At 36.8% G+C, this 16,203-nt stretch overlaps 1 protein-coding gene across 5 annotated transcripts in view; it reads right to left on the bottom strand.

Annotated features, from left to right (window-relative positions):
- Positions 1-16,203, bottom strand: part of LOC135472706 (rho GTPase-activating protein 26-like) — a 59,400-nt gene that overhangs the window by 9,386 nt on the left and 33,811 nt on the right. For 2 of the 5 annotated variants that reach the window (XM_064752341.1, XM_064752342.1), the window contains exons 22-24: positions 15,471-15,630; positions 14,729-14,966; positions 13,336-13,521 (exon numbers count right to left, since the gene is read on the bottom strand). In XM_064752341.1, the coding sequence (XP_064608411.1) occupies positions 13,336-13,521; positions 14,729-14,966; positions 15,471-15,630 (584 nt within the window). Of the gene's footprint in view, positions 1-9,896; positions 9,936-12,701; positions 12,774-13,335; positions 13,522-14,728; positions 14,967-15,470; positions 15,631-16,203 lie in introns of all 5 variants that reach the window. The other 3 variants (XM_064752338.1, XM_064752339.1, XM_064752340.1) reach the window with 3 other exon arrangements.

The raw sequence follows: 16,203 nt of genomic DNA, 5'->3' as shown, positions 1-16,203 counted from the left end.
AAAAAAAAAGAAAAAAAAAAACAAAAATCATCTGAAATCTATAAATATCTGATACATCAGCTGCCGAAGAACATCCAGTGATGTACAGCTACATGTACAATGTATACCCATCCATAAAGCTTTCACAAAAATACTTCACTGATTTGGTTTCTCTTGATCTTTACTCATCTACCTAATATCTTTTTTTCTAGCATCACATACACGGTTTAGATCATAATATCTTAGCAACCTTAGAAGCATCTGGTGTAATATTCTACACATTTATCATGCAACAGAACTGCCTGGGGCACTGAGTAATCTTGTTGATTTAGAGTTACAACAGAAAGACAGAGTCGTTTGGAATACATGTTCAAACAGTCAAAATGTAATAGTAGTATAACACCTGGGGATACCACATTGTTGATGCATGTGATTAGGCAGAGATTCTAGTGGTGAAAAAGAGATCACATCAGATTTTGAACCAGTACCCTTAGGAGCCCTAATTACCTCTACAATAGGTTATTAAGTAGTTTATGTATATGTATAATAAAAGTATTTTAAAAAAAAAACAGAATTGGATGGATTGCAGCATTTTCTACAAATATGTGTAATACCCATCAGAAAGAGCATACATTTTTCTGTTTCCATTTCTCCGTGAAGACAGTTTATGTGTCACAAACTCCTTGTAGTTCACGGACATGTACAAGACAGAACTTGTTTTTCTGTTTGCTTGTTGTTTAGTATTGCTTTCAACATAATATAAGTCACGTTACAACACAGTGTCTCCTTGTAGACAGGCCAGTCACAGTCTCCATATACATGCACTGTGCTGCTTCACTGGATGCCATGCCAAAGACACCAGACACAACAAGCACTCTGTCATAGTACAGCAACACCTGGTTGTCCAGAACATGAACCTGGCCTATCCCTGTCTAAAAGGGATAGGCATCTGGCATAAATGTGTAATAGGATAACCAAGTCAAAGGGTGGGGATACCTCACATAAACAAACAGGTGACAACATCTTTAACCAGATATTTCTTACAACATGACAAAGCTCAAGGCATTGTACATGGCAACAACACCTCATGCATTTTATTTTTCTTGAAGGGGCTGGGACGGAGAGGGGGTGGAGTAGGTATGTCATCTACTTGACTGATTTTTACTGTAAAAGATTGCACTATAAAGTGAAATAATTTAGAATTACCATATCAAATTACTACAACACGACCACTACCAAGGGCAAAAGGTGATGCACAATTTAATAGTAAGAAAATTACAAAAAACAAGTTATCGCCAAGGAAAAGTTAATGATTGGAATGTCACATTAAAACAATGGACAACTGTACAGCAACTCCTACTTATCAGTAACATCGCTTTAGACAAGTAAATCACTTCAATATGTGTCATAATCTAGATGTTAAGCAAAAGCCTAGAAGCACCAAGCTAGTTTCAACATGTTCTTCTTATGAAACATGTTGTTGCTAGCCTTGCAAATTTGAGTTAGTGGCTTCTGCGTGTTAAAATCTGCTAATCCAGTTCCCAGGTAAATCAAATGTATGCAAATATATGTATTACTGCCAACTTCCAGTGTTTTAATTAAAAGATGCTGTGATGAGTTTGCAGTTATATATTGTAGGCACTATATAACATGTAACTTTCTACAATCAAAATATGCTATGGTCAGTTTGTATACTGTAATTGTTACATATGTGTATGATGTAACATTCTACATGTATATAAATCAAAATAAATCAAAATGGATGAAACGGTCATTTGCATGTTGGTTGGGTGGAGTGTAAATGTGTCGACCAACAAATCAGTTACTTTGATCTGTCCCCCAGAGCGTTCCCACAAAAGCAGAGCTTAAACTGCATAGCGCTCAATGGGTATATTAGCGTTACTCCCGCAATGATGACCATCCACAGTGAAAGCTACCAAAAATCGAAGTTGTCAGTTGTTAGAGCTAGCTCTTCCCAGGTTGTTTTAATACTTGTCCGTTGGCAAATAAACAAGCGCTAATACGACCATGAATGAAACGGTCATTTGGTGCCAAGATGTTGCAAAGTTTTCTATTGAACTTGAACTCAATGCCAGTATGCACTAAAATTTATGCAGTTACCAGCTTTCTGCTCTGACCAAATTTCGTTGAAGTCCGTGACCTATTTATCAATCAGGTCAATGCAACTGGAATGATTGGCCTGTTTTCGTGTGTTGGCGAAACCGAACAATTGGTTATTCAAGGCTTAAAACCTGTAACCGATTTTTTGATTACGTCAACCACCCACATTTCAAGGCCAGGGGCCACATTTGTAACATTCTAATCAAAAGCAGTTATGGTTTGAAGTCTTGGTTGCTGTGTCACTATTAAAATTGGCATTTTAGAACAAACATGTCTTGGTCCTATGTTCAGCTTAGTGCTACTGCTGCTGAGATTCTTTCAAGCAAGATGATACCGCTTAAAGACAGGCTGCTTGAGAAGCAATGTCAATACTGTGTAAGTCATACGATATATTTACTGAAATCAGCACTCCAATGTATAAATACAACAGCACAGCCTTGACCATAACATTAATAATTCAGAAATGAGAGATATTCAACCTACTAGACATCTTGGACATTGTCAGTCAGGGCATCGATTTGAGAATGGGTGAATGGATGTATTTGATCAACATTCCCTGCCTAAACAAGCCAGTCCCAAGCTGTGTAACAACACATCTGTTCATTTTGTGCTGTGTTATATTCTCCAGATCTTGTGAACTACCTCTTTGTTTTAAGAGCACAACTGTATAGGAAAAGTGATGTATTACAGAAATGAACTAAAACAAAAATTACACCACTTAATTGGGTCATGTGTTTCAGGCAGGCAATGTTCCCCATTATTATTTTGTCATTGGTTGAATGTAAGATGTAAGCAGATCACCAGAGCTGGGTGAAATGAAATCATGTCTTCATATGGAATGTAAGATGTAAGCAGATCATTAGAACTGGGTAAACTGAAATCATGTCTTCCGATGGAATGTAAAATGTAAGCAGATCATTAGAACTGGGTAAACTGAAATCATGTCTTCAGATAGAATGTAAGATGTAAGCAGATCATTAGAGCTGAGTGATTTGAAATCATGTCTTCAGGTGGAATGTAAGATGTAAGCAGATCATTAGAACAAGGTAAACTGAAATCATGTCTTCAGATGGAATGTAAGATGTAAGCAGATCACCAGAGCTGGGTGAAATGAAATCATGTCTTCAGATAGAATGTAAGATGTAAGCAGATCATTAGAACTGAGTGATTTAAAATCATGTCTTCAGATGGAATGTAAGATGTAAGCAGATCACCAGAGCTGGGTGAAATGAAATCATGTCTTCAGATGGAATGTAAGATGTAAGCAGGTCATTAGAACTGGGTAAACTGAAATCATGTCTTCAGGTGGAATCTAAGATGTAAGCAGATCATTAGAACAAGGTAAACTGAAATCATGTCTTCAGATGGAATGTAAGATGTAAGCAGATCATTAGAACTGGGTAAACTGAAATCATGTCTTCAGGTGGAATGTAAGATGTAAGCAGATCATTAGAACAGGGTAAACTGAAATCTTATCTTCAGATGGAATGCAAGATGTAAGCAGATCATTAGAGCTGAGTGATTTGAAATCATGTCTTCAGGTGGAATGTAAGATGTAAGCAGATCATTAGAACAAGGTAAACTGAAATCATGTCTTCCGATGGAATGTAAGATGTAAGCAGATCACCAGAGCTGGGTGAAATGAAACCATGTCTTCAGATAGAATGTAAGATGTAAGCAGATCATTAGAACTGAGTGATTTAAAATCATGTCTTCAGATGGAATGTAACATGTAAGCAGATCACCAGAGCTGGGTGAAATGAAATCATGTCTTCAGGTGGAATGTAAGATGTAAGCAGGTCATTAGAACTGGGTAAACTGAAATCATGTCTTCAGGTGGAATGTAAGATGTAAGCAGATCATTAGAACAAGGTAAACTGAAATCATGTCTTCAGATGGAATGTAAGATGTAAGCAGATCATTAGAACTGGGTAAACTGAAATCATGTCTTTAGGTGGAATGTAAGATGTAAGCAGATCATTAGAACAGGGTAAACTGAAATCTTGTCTTCAGATGGAATGTAAGATGTAAGCAGATCATTAGAACTGGGTAAACTGAAATCATGTCTTCAGATGGAATGTAAGATGTAAGCAGATCATTAGAACAAGGTAAATTGAAATCATGTCTTCAGATGGAATGTAAGATGTAAGCAGATCACCAGAGCTGGGTGAAATGAAACCATGTCTTAAGATAGAATGTAAGATGTAAGCAGATCATTAGAACTGAGTGATTTAAAATCATGTCTTCAGATGGAATGTAACATGTAAGCAGATCACCAGAGCTGGGTGAAATGAAATCATGTCTTCAGATGGAATGTAAGATGTAAGCAGATCATTAGAACAGGGTAAACTGAAATCATGTCTTCAGATGGAATGTAAGATGTAAGCAGATCACCAGAGCTGGGTGAAATGAAATCATGTCTTCATATGGAATGTAAGATGTAAGCAGATCATTAGAACTGGGTAAACTGAAATCATGTCTTCAGATGGAATGTAAGATGTAAGCAGATCATTAGAACTGGGTAAACTGAAATCATGTCTTCAGATGGAATGTAAGATGTAAGCAGATCACCAGAGCTGGGTGAAATGAAATCATGTCTTCATATGGAATGTAAGATGTAAGCAGATCATTAGAACTGGGTAAACTGAAATCATGTCTTCAGATAGAATGTAAGATGTAAGGAGATCATTAGAGCTGAGTGATTTGAAATCATGTCTTCAGGTGGAATGTAAGATGTACGCAGATCATTAGAACAAGGTAAACTGAAATCATGTCTTCAGATGGAATGTAAGATGTAAGCAGATCACCAGAGCTGGGTGAAATGAAATCATGTCTTCAGATAGAATGTAAGATGTAAGCAGATCATTAGAACTGAGTGATTTAAAATCTTGTCTTCAGGTGGAATGTAAGATGTAAGCAGATCACCAGAGCTGGGTGAAATGAAATCATGTCTTCAGATGGAATGTAAGATGTAAGCAGGTCATTAGAACTGGGTAAACTGAAATCATGTCTTCAGGTGGAATGTAAGATGTAAGCAGATCATTAGAACAAGGTAAACTGAAATCATGTCTTCAGATGGAATGTAAGATGTAAGCAGATCATTAGAACTGGGTAAACTGAAATCATGTCTTCAGGTGGAATGTAACATGTAAGCAGATCATTAGAACAGGGTAAACTGAAATCTTATCTTCAGATGGAATGTAAGATGTAAGCAGATCATTAGAGCTGAGTGATTTGAAATCATGTCTTCAGGTGGAATGTAAGATGTAAGCAGATCATTAGAACAAGGTAAACTGAAATCATGTCTTCCGATGGAATGTAAGATGTAAGCAGATCACCAGAGCTGGGTGAAATGAAACCATGTCTTAAGATAGAATGTAAGATGTAAGCAGATCATTAGAACTGAGTGATTTGAAATCATGTCTTCAGATGGAATGTAACATGTAAGCAGATCACCAGAGCTGGGTGAAATGAAATCATGTCTTCAGGTGGAATGTAAGATGTAAGCAGGTCATTAGAACTGGGTAAACTGAAATCATGTCTTCAGGTGGAATGTAAGATGTAAGCAGATCATTAGAACAAGGTAAACTGAAATCATGTCTTCAGATGGAATGTAAGATGTAAGCAGATCATTAGAACTGGGTAAACTGAAATCATGTCTTTAGGTGGAATGTAAGATGTAAGCAGATCATTAGAACAGGGTAAACTGAAATCTTGTCTTCAGATGGAATGTAAGATGTAAGCAGATCATTAGAACTGGGTAAACTGAAATCATGTCTTCAGATGGAATGTAAGATGTAAGCAGATCATTAGAACAAGGTAAATTGAAATCATGTCTTCAGATGGAATGTAAGATGTAAGCAGATCACCAGAGCTGGGTGAAACGAAACCATGTCTTAAGATAGAATGTAAGATGTAAGCAGATCATTAGAACTGAGTGATTTGAAATCATGTCTTCAGATGGAATGTAACATGTAAGCAGATCACCAGAGCTGGGTGAAATGAAATCATGTCTTCAGATGGAATGTAAGATGTAAGCAGATCATTAGAACTGGGTAAACTGAAATCATGTCTTCAGATGGAATGTAAGATGTAAGCAGATCATTAGAACTGGGTAAACTGAAATCATGTCTTCAGATAGAATGTAAGATGTAAGCAGATCATTAGAACTGGGTAAACTGAAATCATGTCTTCAGGTGGAATGTAAGATGTAAGCAGACCATTACAACTGGGTAAACTGAAATCATGTCTTCAGGTGGAATGTAAGATGTAAGCAGATCATTAGAACAAGGTAAACTGAAATCATGTCTTCATATGGAATGTAAGATGTAAGCAGATCATTAGAACTGGGTAAACTGAAATCATGTCTTCAGGTGGAATGTAAGATGTAAGCAGATCATTAGAACTGGGTAAACTGAAATCATGTCTTCAGATGGAATGTAAGATGTAAGCAGATCATTAGAACTGGGTAAACTGAAATCATGTCTTCAGGTGGAATGTAAGATGTAAGCAGATCATTAGAGCAGGGTAAACTGAAATCTTGTCTTCAGATGGAATGTAAGATGTAAGCAGATCATTAGAACTGGGTAAACTGAAATCATGTCTTCAGATGGAATGTAAGATGTAAGCAGATCATTAGAACAAGGTAAACTGAAATCATGTCTTCAGATGGAATGTAAGATGTAAGCAGATCACCAGAGCTGGGTGAAATGAAACCATGTCTTCAGATAGAATGTAAGATGTAAGCAGATCATTAGAACTGAGTGATTTGAAATCATGTCTTCAGATGGAATGTAAGATGTAAGCAGATCACCAGAGCTGGGAGATTTGAAATCATGTCTTCAGATGGAATGTAACATGTAAGCAGATCATTAGAACTGGGAGATTTGAAATCATGTCTTCAGATGGAATGTAACATGTAAGCAGATCATTAGAACTGGGAGATTTGAAATCATGTCTTCAGATGGAATGTAAGATGAAAGCAAATCATTAGAACTGAGTGATTTGAAATCATGTCTTCAGATGGAATGTAAGATGTAAGCAGATCACCAGAACTGGGTGAAATGAAACCATGTCTTCAGGTGGAATGTAAGATGTAAACAGATCACAAGAACTGGGTGAAGTGAAACCATGTCTTCAGATGGAATGTAAGATGTAAGCAGATCATTAGAGCTGAGTGATTTGAAATCATGTCTTCAGGTGGAATGTAAGATGTAAGCAGATCACCAGAACTGGGTGAAATGAAACCATGTCTTCAGGTGGAACGTAAGATGTAAACAGATCCCAAGAACTGGGTGAAGTGAAATCATGTCTTCAGATGGAATGTAAGATGTAAGCAGATCATTAGAACAAGGTAAACTGAAATCATGTCTTCAGATGGAATGTAAGATGTAAGCAAATCATTAGAACAAGGTAAACTGAAATCATGTCTTCAGATGGAATGGAAGTTGTAAAGATGACAGACTTGGGCGAATTGAGATCATGTCTTTACATGGAATGGAAGTTGTAAAGAAGATGACATACATGGGTGAAATGAAATCACATCTTCATGTGGAATAGAAGTTGTAAAGATGACAGACCTGGGTGAATTGAGATCATGTCTTCAGGTGGAATGGAAGTTGTAAAGATGACAGAGCCCACTGAATTGACATCACGTCTTTCAGAGGAATGGAAGCCGAAGCTGTAAAGGTGACAGATCTGGCGAATTGACATCATGTTTTCCAGTGGAATGGAAGCTGTAAAGATGACTGAGCTGAGTGAATTGAACTCATGTCTTCAGATGGAATAGAAGTTGTAACAAGATGACAGAACTGGGAGAACTGAAATCATGTCTTCCTGTGTAATGTACATGAAAGCTGTAAGAGGATCCTCAGAGCTATATGAAGTGCATCCTGTATTCAAGCGTACATTAAAGCAGATCACTAGAACTAGGAGAACTGTAACCATGTGGGATGTATTAAAGGTGTAAACAGCTTCTTACAAGTACGTGAACATGAACATGAAAGTGAAGTTAAATCATGAAGACAGGTAGTCTACAATGTAAGAAAATGATTACAGGTAAACCTTGTGTTCCACTGATTAGTTTAATGTACTACACAAGTAGTGTAGCTCCACAAAACGAAAGACTCATTTTGACTCGGCACTTTATTTTGCCATCATCAGGAGAACAAAATTTCATGGAGAACATTACAGATATATATACAGGTATGGAGACAACAAGATGATTTGAATTGGGCGAAATGCAATAATGGCTTGGTGGAGTGTAACGTTTAAACTGGTGATCTACAAGTACAGGTACTTGTTCACGAAGAGGAGGCTGTTATCACAGCTTTTAATCCATGGAATGTGCAGTTACAGAAAATGTCTGGAATGTTTAATAGACTGTTTAATAGGCGTTTGCAGCAAATAAGCTTCACTTACCAACAGAAATAAAAGATCGTTGGGGCTTCTGGACTGCTGCTGAAATTTATTAAATCTGATACAATACATCCAACATGGGAGCAGTGTCCTTGACCCTCACACAAATAAATAATTCAGGACCCAATGAATGATTTCTTGGACATTTGTCACTTTGTGAATCGAAAAAAGGAAGACCAACTGTAGCTACAATTTGAGGTTGAATGTTCATTGTAAGTAGGTGGCTTCAGGTAGAATGTAAGATGAAAGCACAGGGCCAGAAACAGTGATTGTAATCATGGCTTGAGGAACAGTGTAACACGTAAGTAGATAATTAGAAGTTTGTGAAGTGTAATCATGGCCTGCAGGGAGTTCAAGACGAAAGCAGATTATTATAAGTAGGTAAGATATAATCATGGCTTGATGAACACTGTAACATGTAAGCAGATGATTAGAAGTTTGTGAGGTGTAATCATGGCCTGTAGTGAGTTCGAGATGCAAGCAGATTATGGTATGTAGGTACGATGTATCTTGGCTTGATGAACACTGTAACATGTAAGCAGATGATTAGAAGTTTGTGAGGTGTAATCATGGCCTGTAGTGAGTTCAAGATGCAAGCAGATTATGGTATGTAGGTACGATGTATCATGGCTTGATGAACACTGTAACATGTAAGCAGATGATTAGAAGTTTGTGAGGTGTAATCATGGCCTGTGGTGAGTTCAAGATGCAAGCAGATTATTATAAGTAGGTAAGTTTTAATCATGGCTTCACAGGTAAAAAAAAAACAAGATGTACATATACACAGATATTTTATCCTCATAATTAGAAAGAAAATGAGGTGTAACCATGGCTTGAGGTGGAGGTCAAGGTGTAAGCAGATGATTAGAAGTAGCTAAGTGAAACAACTGCTTGGTAGCGAGTTCAAGATGTACATGATTTAAAGCAGTTGAAGTCAAACCACTGCTTGACATGGAGTACAAAATGTAAGCATTCAATTTTACGTAGCAAGAGCTTTATCAAGGCTTTATGTGAAGATCCAGATGTACATGTAAGAAAATGACTAGAAATAGAAGTAAGTGATGTGTAAATATGGTTTGAGAGAGAGCACAAAATGTAGATGTATGCGGATTACTAGAAGTAAGTGAAATGTAATCATGGCATGACAGGCGAGTCCAAGATGTAAGCTGATGATTAAAAGTGTGTTAAGTGTAATCAAGACTCGAGGTGGAGTTCAAGATGTACGCAGCTGATTAGGAGTAAGGTAAAGTGCAATCATGGCTTTAGGTAGACTTCAAGATGTACTGTAATCAGATATTTACAATGTTCAATAGACTGAAGCCCACACTGCTAACGACAAAGCCCACTTCTTCTTACCAAGGCAAATAAGATTAACTTACCAATGGAAAAAGAGGATCTTTGGGGCTTCTCAAGGGAGTCTGAAATCCATCAAACCTTACACATTATCTGCATTTTGTCCTAAGCATTTTTAAACACATTTGTAAATTACTCATACTTGTACATCTATTTTCTATACACTTACATGTATATATATAAAATTCATATATCACTAAAGAATAAAGTTTTTTCATCCATCAAGGCATTCAGAAAAGCTCTCCATACAAATGAAGTTGCAACTCATTTTATACTTTTGAAGCTGCATTTAACTGCTCGTTCAATAAAGGTTATAAAGTGACATTCAATAAGAACAGAAGTTGTATGCATAGCACTGAGTTTAAGGGATCAAAATACAAGTAGACTTACTGCACAAACTTCATAAACATTATTTAACTTCAATTAGCACCTCTGAACAAAATGCGCTATTCTTTGCACAACAAATCTTCACAAATGACTCTGCATGAAACTCAGCAATTCTGTTCATGTTCAAGAAGCAAGATATTCTGTAAGCATTTGGCAAAATGATAGTTTGCAGCAAGCAGTTTCAAATTTAAACCTCATTTCAAGTGAAAAATTAGAGTCTGACAGACTCTGATATGTTTATATGCGAGAGAGACAAAGCTTTTCACATACCATTCAGGCAAAAAGCAGCATACATAAATGTAGCTAATCGTACAGCAACCAGTACAAAACAGACTATGGCTGAATCAAGACATGAAAGGACTCCAGACAATAGATCCAGACAAGCCTAGTGTAGAATGAAATGAGTTACAAATTCATCATCACTTCAGTGAAAACAGGATTTCAGCATTCTAGTCTCCCATATTACTAAGCGCTTTAATCATCAATACTCTTGATTAAAGTGTTTACTAATTGTCCTTCTGCCTTATTTCATTTGAATTTCCATTTGAAGAGTTAAGCTGAAGACTACTGGGCCCGGTTTCACGAAATTTCCTAAAGTCCAGTAAATTCATAAGTCGGAGTTTTTCTGTCTAAGTCTAGGATGGAGTGTTTCACGACAAGACTTAAGTCAAACGTTCCTAAGTATAGTATTATGTTACTTAAGCAACACACCATTGCTGAAGCAAAATAACTTAAGAAGTTTCGTGAAACCGGGCCCACATGCCAAAAGATGCCATTTTCTAACCTGACATGAGTAGACTGACATATGCAGTCAAAACACCTAACTTATATTAAATCATAGACGCTATAAGTTGTATGTAACTACTTGTATGCTTTCATTTCATTACAGAGCTAAACCTTATTACAGCATTTTTTGCAGAACAATGTATTCTATTTTAGTGAAAAACAAGAAATATGTACATAAATGTAGCTGGTGTGAAAAAGAAAATGGTTACTCCATGATTTACATAAATGACTGATCAAGCATCGTACTGAACAACAAGTCACAAAAATTGTAAACCAGCCTTTAACAAAAAAACTTCACTTTCAACACACCAGGATAATCTGTTTACCTAATCCTTCCTCACATCAATCATGGTACTTAGATAATGGTATAATCCTCCACTACCTGCCTCCCCTTGACACAGATGTATATACAAAGCCCTATAAGTACACATGTACCAAGCTGGCTCAATCAACAGGTATTACACAGTCCCATCACCTTGTTAATGATACATGTACAGAGAGAGCAACATGACATGTCCTCAAATGGCAGGTGTTTACACCTAAATGAAGTTTTAACAACCCATGTTGACAAAAAACTTCACAGTGCACATAAACTTGCAGAATTGATATAACCAATCACTATAATAGTCGGAATATACCCCTTACACTAAAAGACCTATAATTTCGCCAGCAAATGTGCATTTTCAGACGCAAATAAATGTCACAAAATATTTTTGGTGCTGAAACTTACAACATCCCATGTTCCAAGCAGACCTCACAACACTTTTCTAAACTCAACAGAACTCTCAGAATCAGGAAAAATGGACAAGTTAGTCATGGTCAAAATTCATGTTTCATTCAAAGTCATGGTTTACCTATCTTTATAAACTGCATAGGAGAAGTATACAGCACCAATAAGCAGCTGGAATGTTTGTCCATTTTTCTGCTATACCTCAAGTATTTACCTACTGTAGAACCCAAATTTCTTATACTTTGCTCTGAAGCAAAGGCAAAAGTCTCATTTGGAAAATCAATTTCTCAACCTGCATACAAGACAATCCATATCAGATGACATGGCTGACTAAAGGTTTTTCACTTTAAGAATAGGCCTTCTTAATATTTTGTGAAGACCTGACATATGTCATTAATGTAAGGAAATAATAATAATGCATGCCAGGATCATGAAATGTTGGTGCATAGGTGGTGTCACTAAAGTGTAGGTTCATAATACCAGAATTATGATGGGACGTTACTGACAACATGTACAAAGTCAGGTCTTGTAGAACAAACCTAGAAATATAAGGTCTATTAAGGCAGCTAGGCGATAAAATGAAACTACCGTAACAATGCTCAAGCATCAAGTTTTCTGTATTTCGTTCTCTGTCTGCGCTCCCTATATCAGGACAAGATGTTACAACCAAAGGAGAGTACCAATATGGCGACTAGAAAGGTGCAAGATTGGCTTCATAAGTGTGAAGTCTGTAGAATTATCGGCTACAAGACAATGAGAGATACACAGCATGCTTACATGATACCCAGTCCACATCTCCAAGTTTATGACTACGAATAGCTCCAACCACCAGCATTATATCAGCAGAGTTCTACAGTGGATACAACTTCAGATCCACCCCTCCCCCAACCCCGCCGATCTGACAGTTGTCTCCCTTTGTTGCACAAACCTCGAGGGACTTTCGGAGAGCTATCTAACTCTAGAACCTTTACTCTGGATTTCACCACTGCTCTCTCTCCTGCTGTAGGAAATCACCACCAAAACATGATAATGGACATGTACTGATATGTAGTACCTTATAGCTAAATAAAATATCGCTTCTTTCAAACTCAATCATTTAAAGTACTATCAGAACCTATCAAATCAACAGCTAAGTCACTTGTCTTGTCAACCTATTGAATTACACTGTTTCACTAGTGTTTCAAAGTAATAATGCAATTTGCAACAATAGCACCTGATGGTTTAATAGAGGTGCAAACTCATGAAGTCACCTAGCTGAGTATTTGATAGACCCTTGATACCACCTGAGAAAAAAAACATAACTTTTTTTACTTATAAACCCAAGGGAAAGGCATAATAAAATATGTGGAAAAAAAAATTGAAAGAAAAACCAAATGGGGTTTATACTGCTTGATTCTGGTATAAAGATATGAACAAAAAACTTTTTTACCAAATAAGAACAGAAGGAAAATACCAAAATAATAAAAATAAGAAAATGAGAAATCCTAAACACATATAGTTTACTGTATAACTCCTCACCAGTACATTTATAAAGTACTACATTTTGTGCTGAGCTGACTTACCTCCCTTACTTCCCACCCCTATATTACAGTAAGTGGGTGGTTGTGGGGCACTTCGCCTGTGACCGTCAATGTGTGGGGAAGAGGCGGCTGACTGGGCCCGCTCCTGGAACTGGGCCACTTTCTGGTTCACAATAGACTTGCTAGAATTCAAAGAATCTGTGCTGCTGCTGGAACTACCATGGACTTCTACAAGTAAAAAAACACAGTAAATGTCAAAAAAAAGGTCATTCACTGCACCCAAGAAAAAAATCACTGATGGGATTCACAAGATGCACAGTATTTATTTATTTATATTATTTATATATATATATTTCATTAAAAAATGCCACTGTTGCCGCACTCGAACAATATAGATCTTGCACAAGCCAAGTTAGGTTAATGGGTGGAGTATACTATGCTGATACAGTAATGATATGTTGAGATATGATGTGTTATATCTCCATTAAAGTACAACTGATGTATAAACAAGTATTAGTAATATAGCTTCTTTATAAGTTAACACAATGAAACTATTACCTTGTCTGTAGTCATGATAGCATTCGTAAATCCAGACAAACACTATATATGATCAACTGGAAGATTTCTCCCATTCAACTACACAAGCAAATAACATTTCTGTTTAACAATAGTATAATATTATGAGTTGTACATGCCAGTGATTTAGTAACAGTTTATGGTAAGCAAAGTATTGTTAAGCAACAGTGAGATGGCTGTGAATGAAGGCCACAGAAAAATCCAGAAACTATGACATTTACAAGATTTGTTTCTTACTGATATAGATACATGTAGGCTTCAACATACCGACATTTGACACCATGTACTCAAGATTTGAGGAAAAAAAAAAAACCATTTCAAGTCTTCATCCTTCAATAAGGAAATTCTGAACACTGAAGTACACATACAAAATCACCCGTAAATGTCATCAATTTCCTGAACAGCTATGCATAAACATGATAAAAGATGATGCTGGCAAAGGTGGTCACAATCTTCATGTTGCACAAACAAATAAATGATGAGATCATGTAGCATTTCCCCAATAATAGCCATACCTTGTGTTTGTTTCCTATTAAAGCAAAATGGAAGCTTGGAGGGACAGATGGCCATGCTAAGCGTGAGTGAAGCGTGTGGAGTAGTCTCCCCTGAATACGCTAGCAGCAAGGATTTTTTATTGGCTCATTTTCATAATTTATACACCAAATAGTTTACCGATGATGTTAATTTCAAACTACATAACTGATAACATATTTTATATACCCATACTCTGTCCAAAAAAACAGGTATTAAAGTTACTGTTTGAAATCAGATGAACTTACTACGACTGCTGAATCCTAAAATGAGCTTGTCACCACAGAAATTATGAGCCCCGCAGCACCGTGATAAGAGCCTTGCCTACCTTTACCAGAGTTAGGTATATAAATACCTGCCGGCCTGGCCCTCAGCTTGCCCTGTACATAGCCTGTGCCTATCGCCGACTGGTTGGCGTAAGTGGGGTTGTGCTGCTGGTAAGAGTTGAGGCCTGTCGGGGTGGTCCTCCCCCGATCCCCACCCCCACCCCCTGAGGATACCCCATCCCTAGAGGGGATCACTCGACTCTCAGAGATGTCTGCGCCATCGGGCACAGTTTTGAAGATCTAAAGGAGATACATACATCTTTATCATTCTACTGATCGGACATGATCAACGTGCAGACCTAATTAGAATGAGTTTACCTGTCTATACAATTATGAACTGCTTCTGGTTTAATACAAACATACTTGAACAGGTCTGATTGTATTACAATGCTTTAAGGTGACAGGTAGATGCATCCATTTTTAAATCAATTACTTTGTCAAAGGTAGACCATAATTTCATGCCATGAAAATACAATCGACTTTAAATAATATGAAAAAGAAATCAATCCAAACTTCTTTCTTAGAATATTTCATCAAAAAATTACTTACAGAATGAAAATTATATCATAAGGAATTAACATTTCCATTTTACATTCCAAATGATGCAAAAACTCTTCGGGGGAAAAAATGAACTCTTGGGGTAATCTTAGCTACACTTCATTTCATCCAGGTTTTTTACTCTTCTGATTTTTTTAGACAGTAAACACCACAGCCCCCTCTCGATTAAGATCGCCTACCACAGACCTTTTCGTAATTGGAGATGAGGATTTCCACCACAATGTTACAGAACTTTATGTCCATGATGGCCGCCACTGTCTCCTCCTGCGGTCTCATCAGGGTTGGACCAAAACACACTCCCAGGTTAGCCACAGTCATCTTGTTCTCATCTGAACGCTCAGATATTCTGCAACAATCCAATTCATATCCATTCTTAAAGAATTAAACATTTTTTTATATCAGTGTTTGACAACATAATCAATAATGTTTCACTTCCTATATGACAGACAGGTTTGTGGATAGGAAAACTGGAATTGCCAAAGTAAACCACAACTAGGCTGCCAGGTGAATCTACCTGACAAGTCCTAAATATGACCGAAAATTTAGGTTCTGATCCAAAACTTTAATCCTGACATTGTGACTGTGCATGAAGAAATTTAAAAAATGCAACTCAAAATGATGCTTCCTAAGACCTCTTAAGTCTGTAAATGAAAGAATTTTGTATGAAAACTTAACTTTTCATTGGTAAACTATCATATTTTTGTATAATTTACTTGTTAGTTTTAATAACACTGGTTTAGTTTGGGCAGCCAACAGTCTGGGAACCTAAATGTTTTCCAGAACTATAGTGACTCTAGATATGGCCCTGGCAAATTACTTGCCTTAACTTATTGTGAAAGTTTTATTTATCTGTAAGTTTCAGCATCAACAGTTTTTATGACCTTCACTTTGCCACTAAAAATGTACTTCATTAGGCAAA

This window comes from Liolophura sinensis, chromosome 8 (assembly GCF_032854445.1).
Source record: "Liolophura sinensis isolate JHLJ2023 chromosome 8, CUHK_Ljap_v2, whole genome shotgun sequence".
NCBI classification, from domain to species: Eukaryota; Metazoa; Mollusca; class Polyplacophora; order Chitonida; family Chitonidae; genus Liolophura; species Liolophura sinensis.
This window is presented reverse-complemented; position numbering and strand designations above follow the sequence as displayed.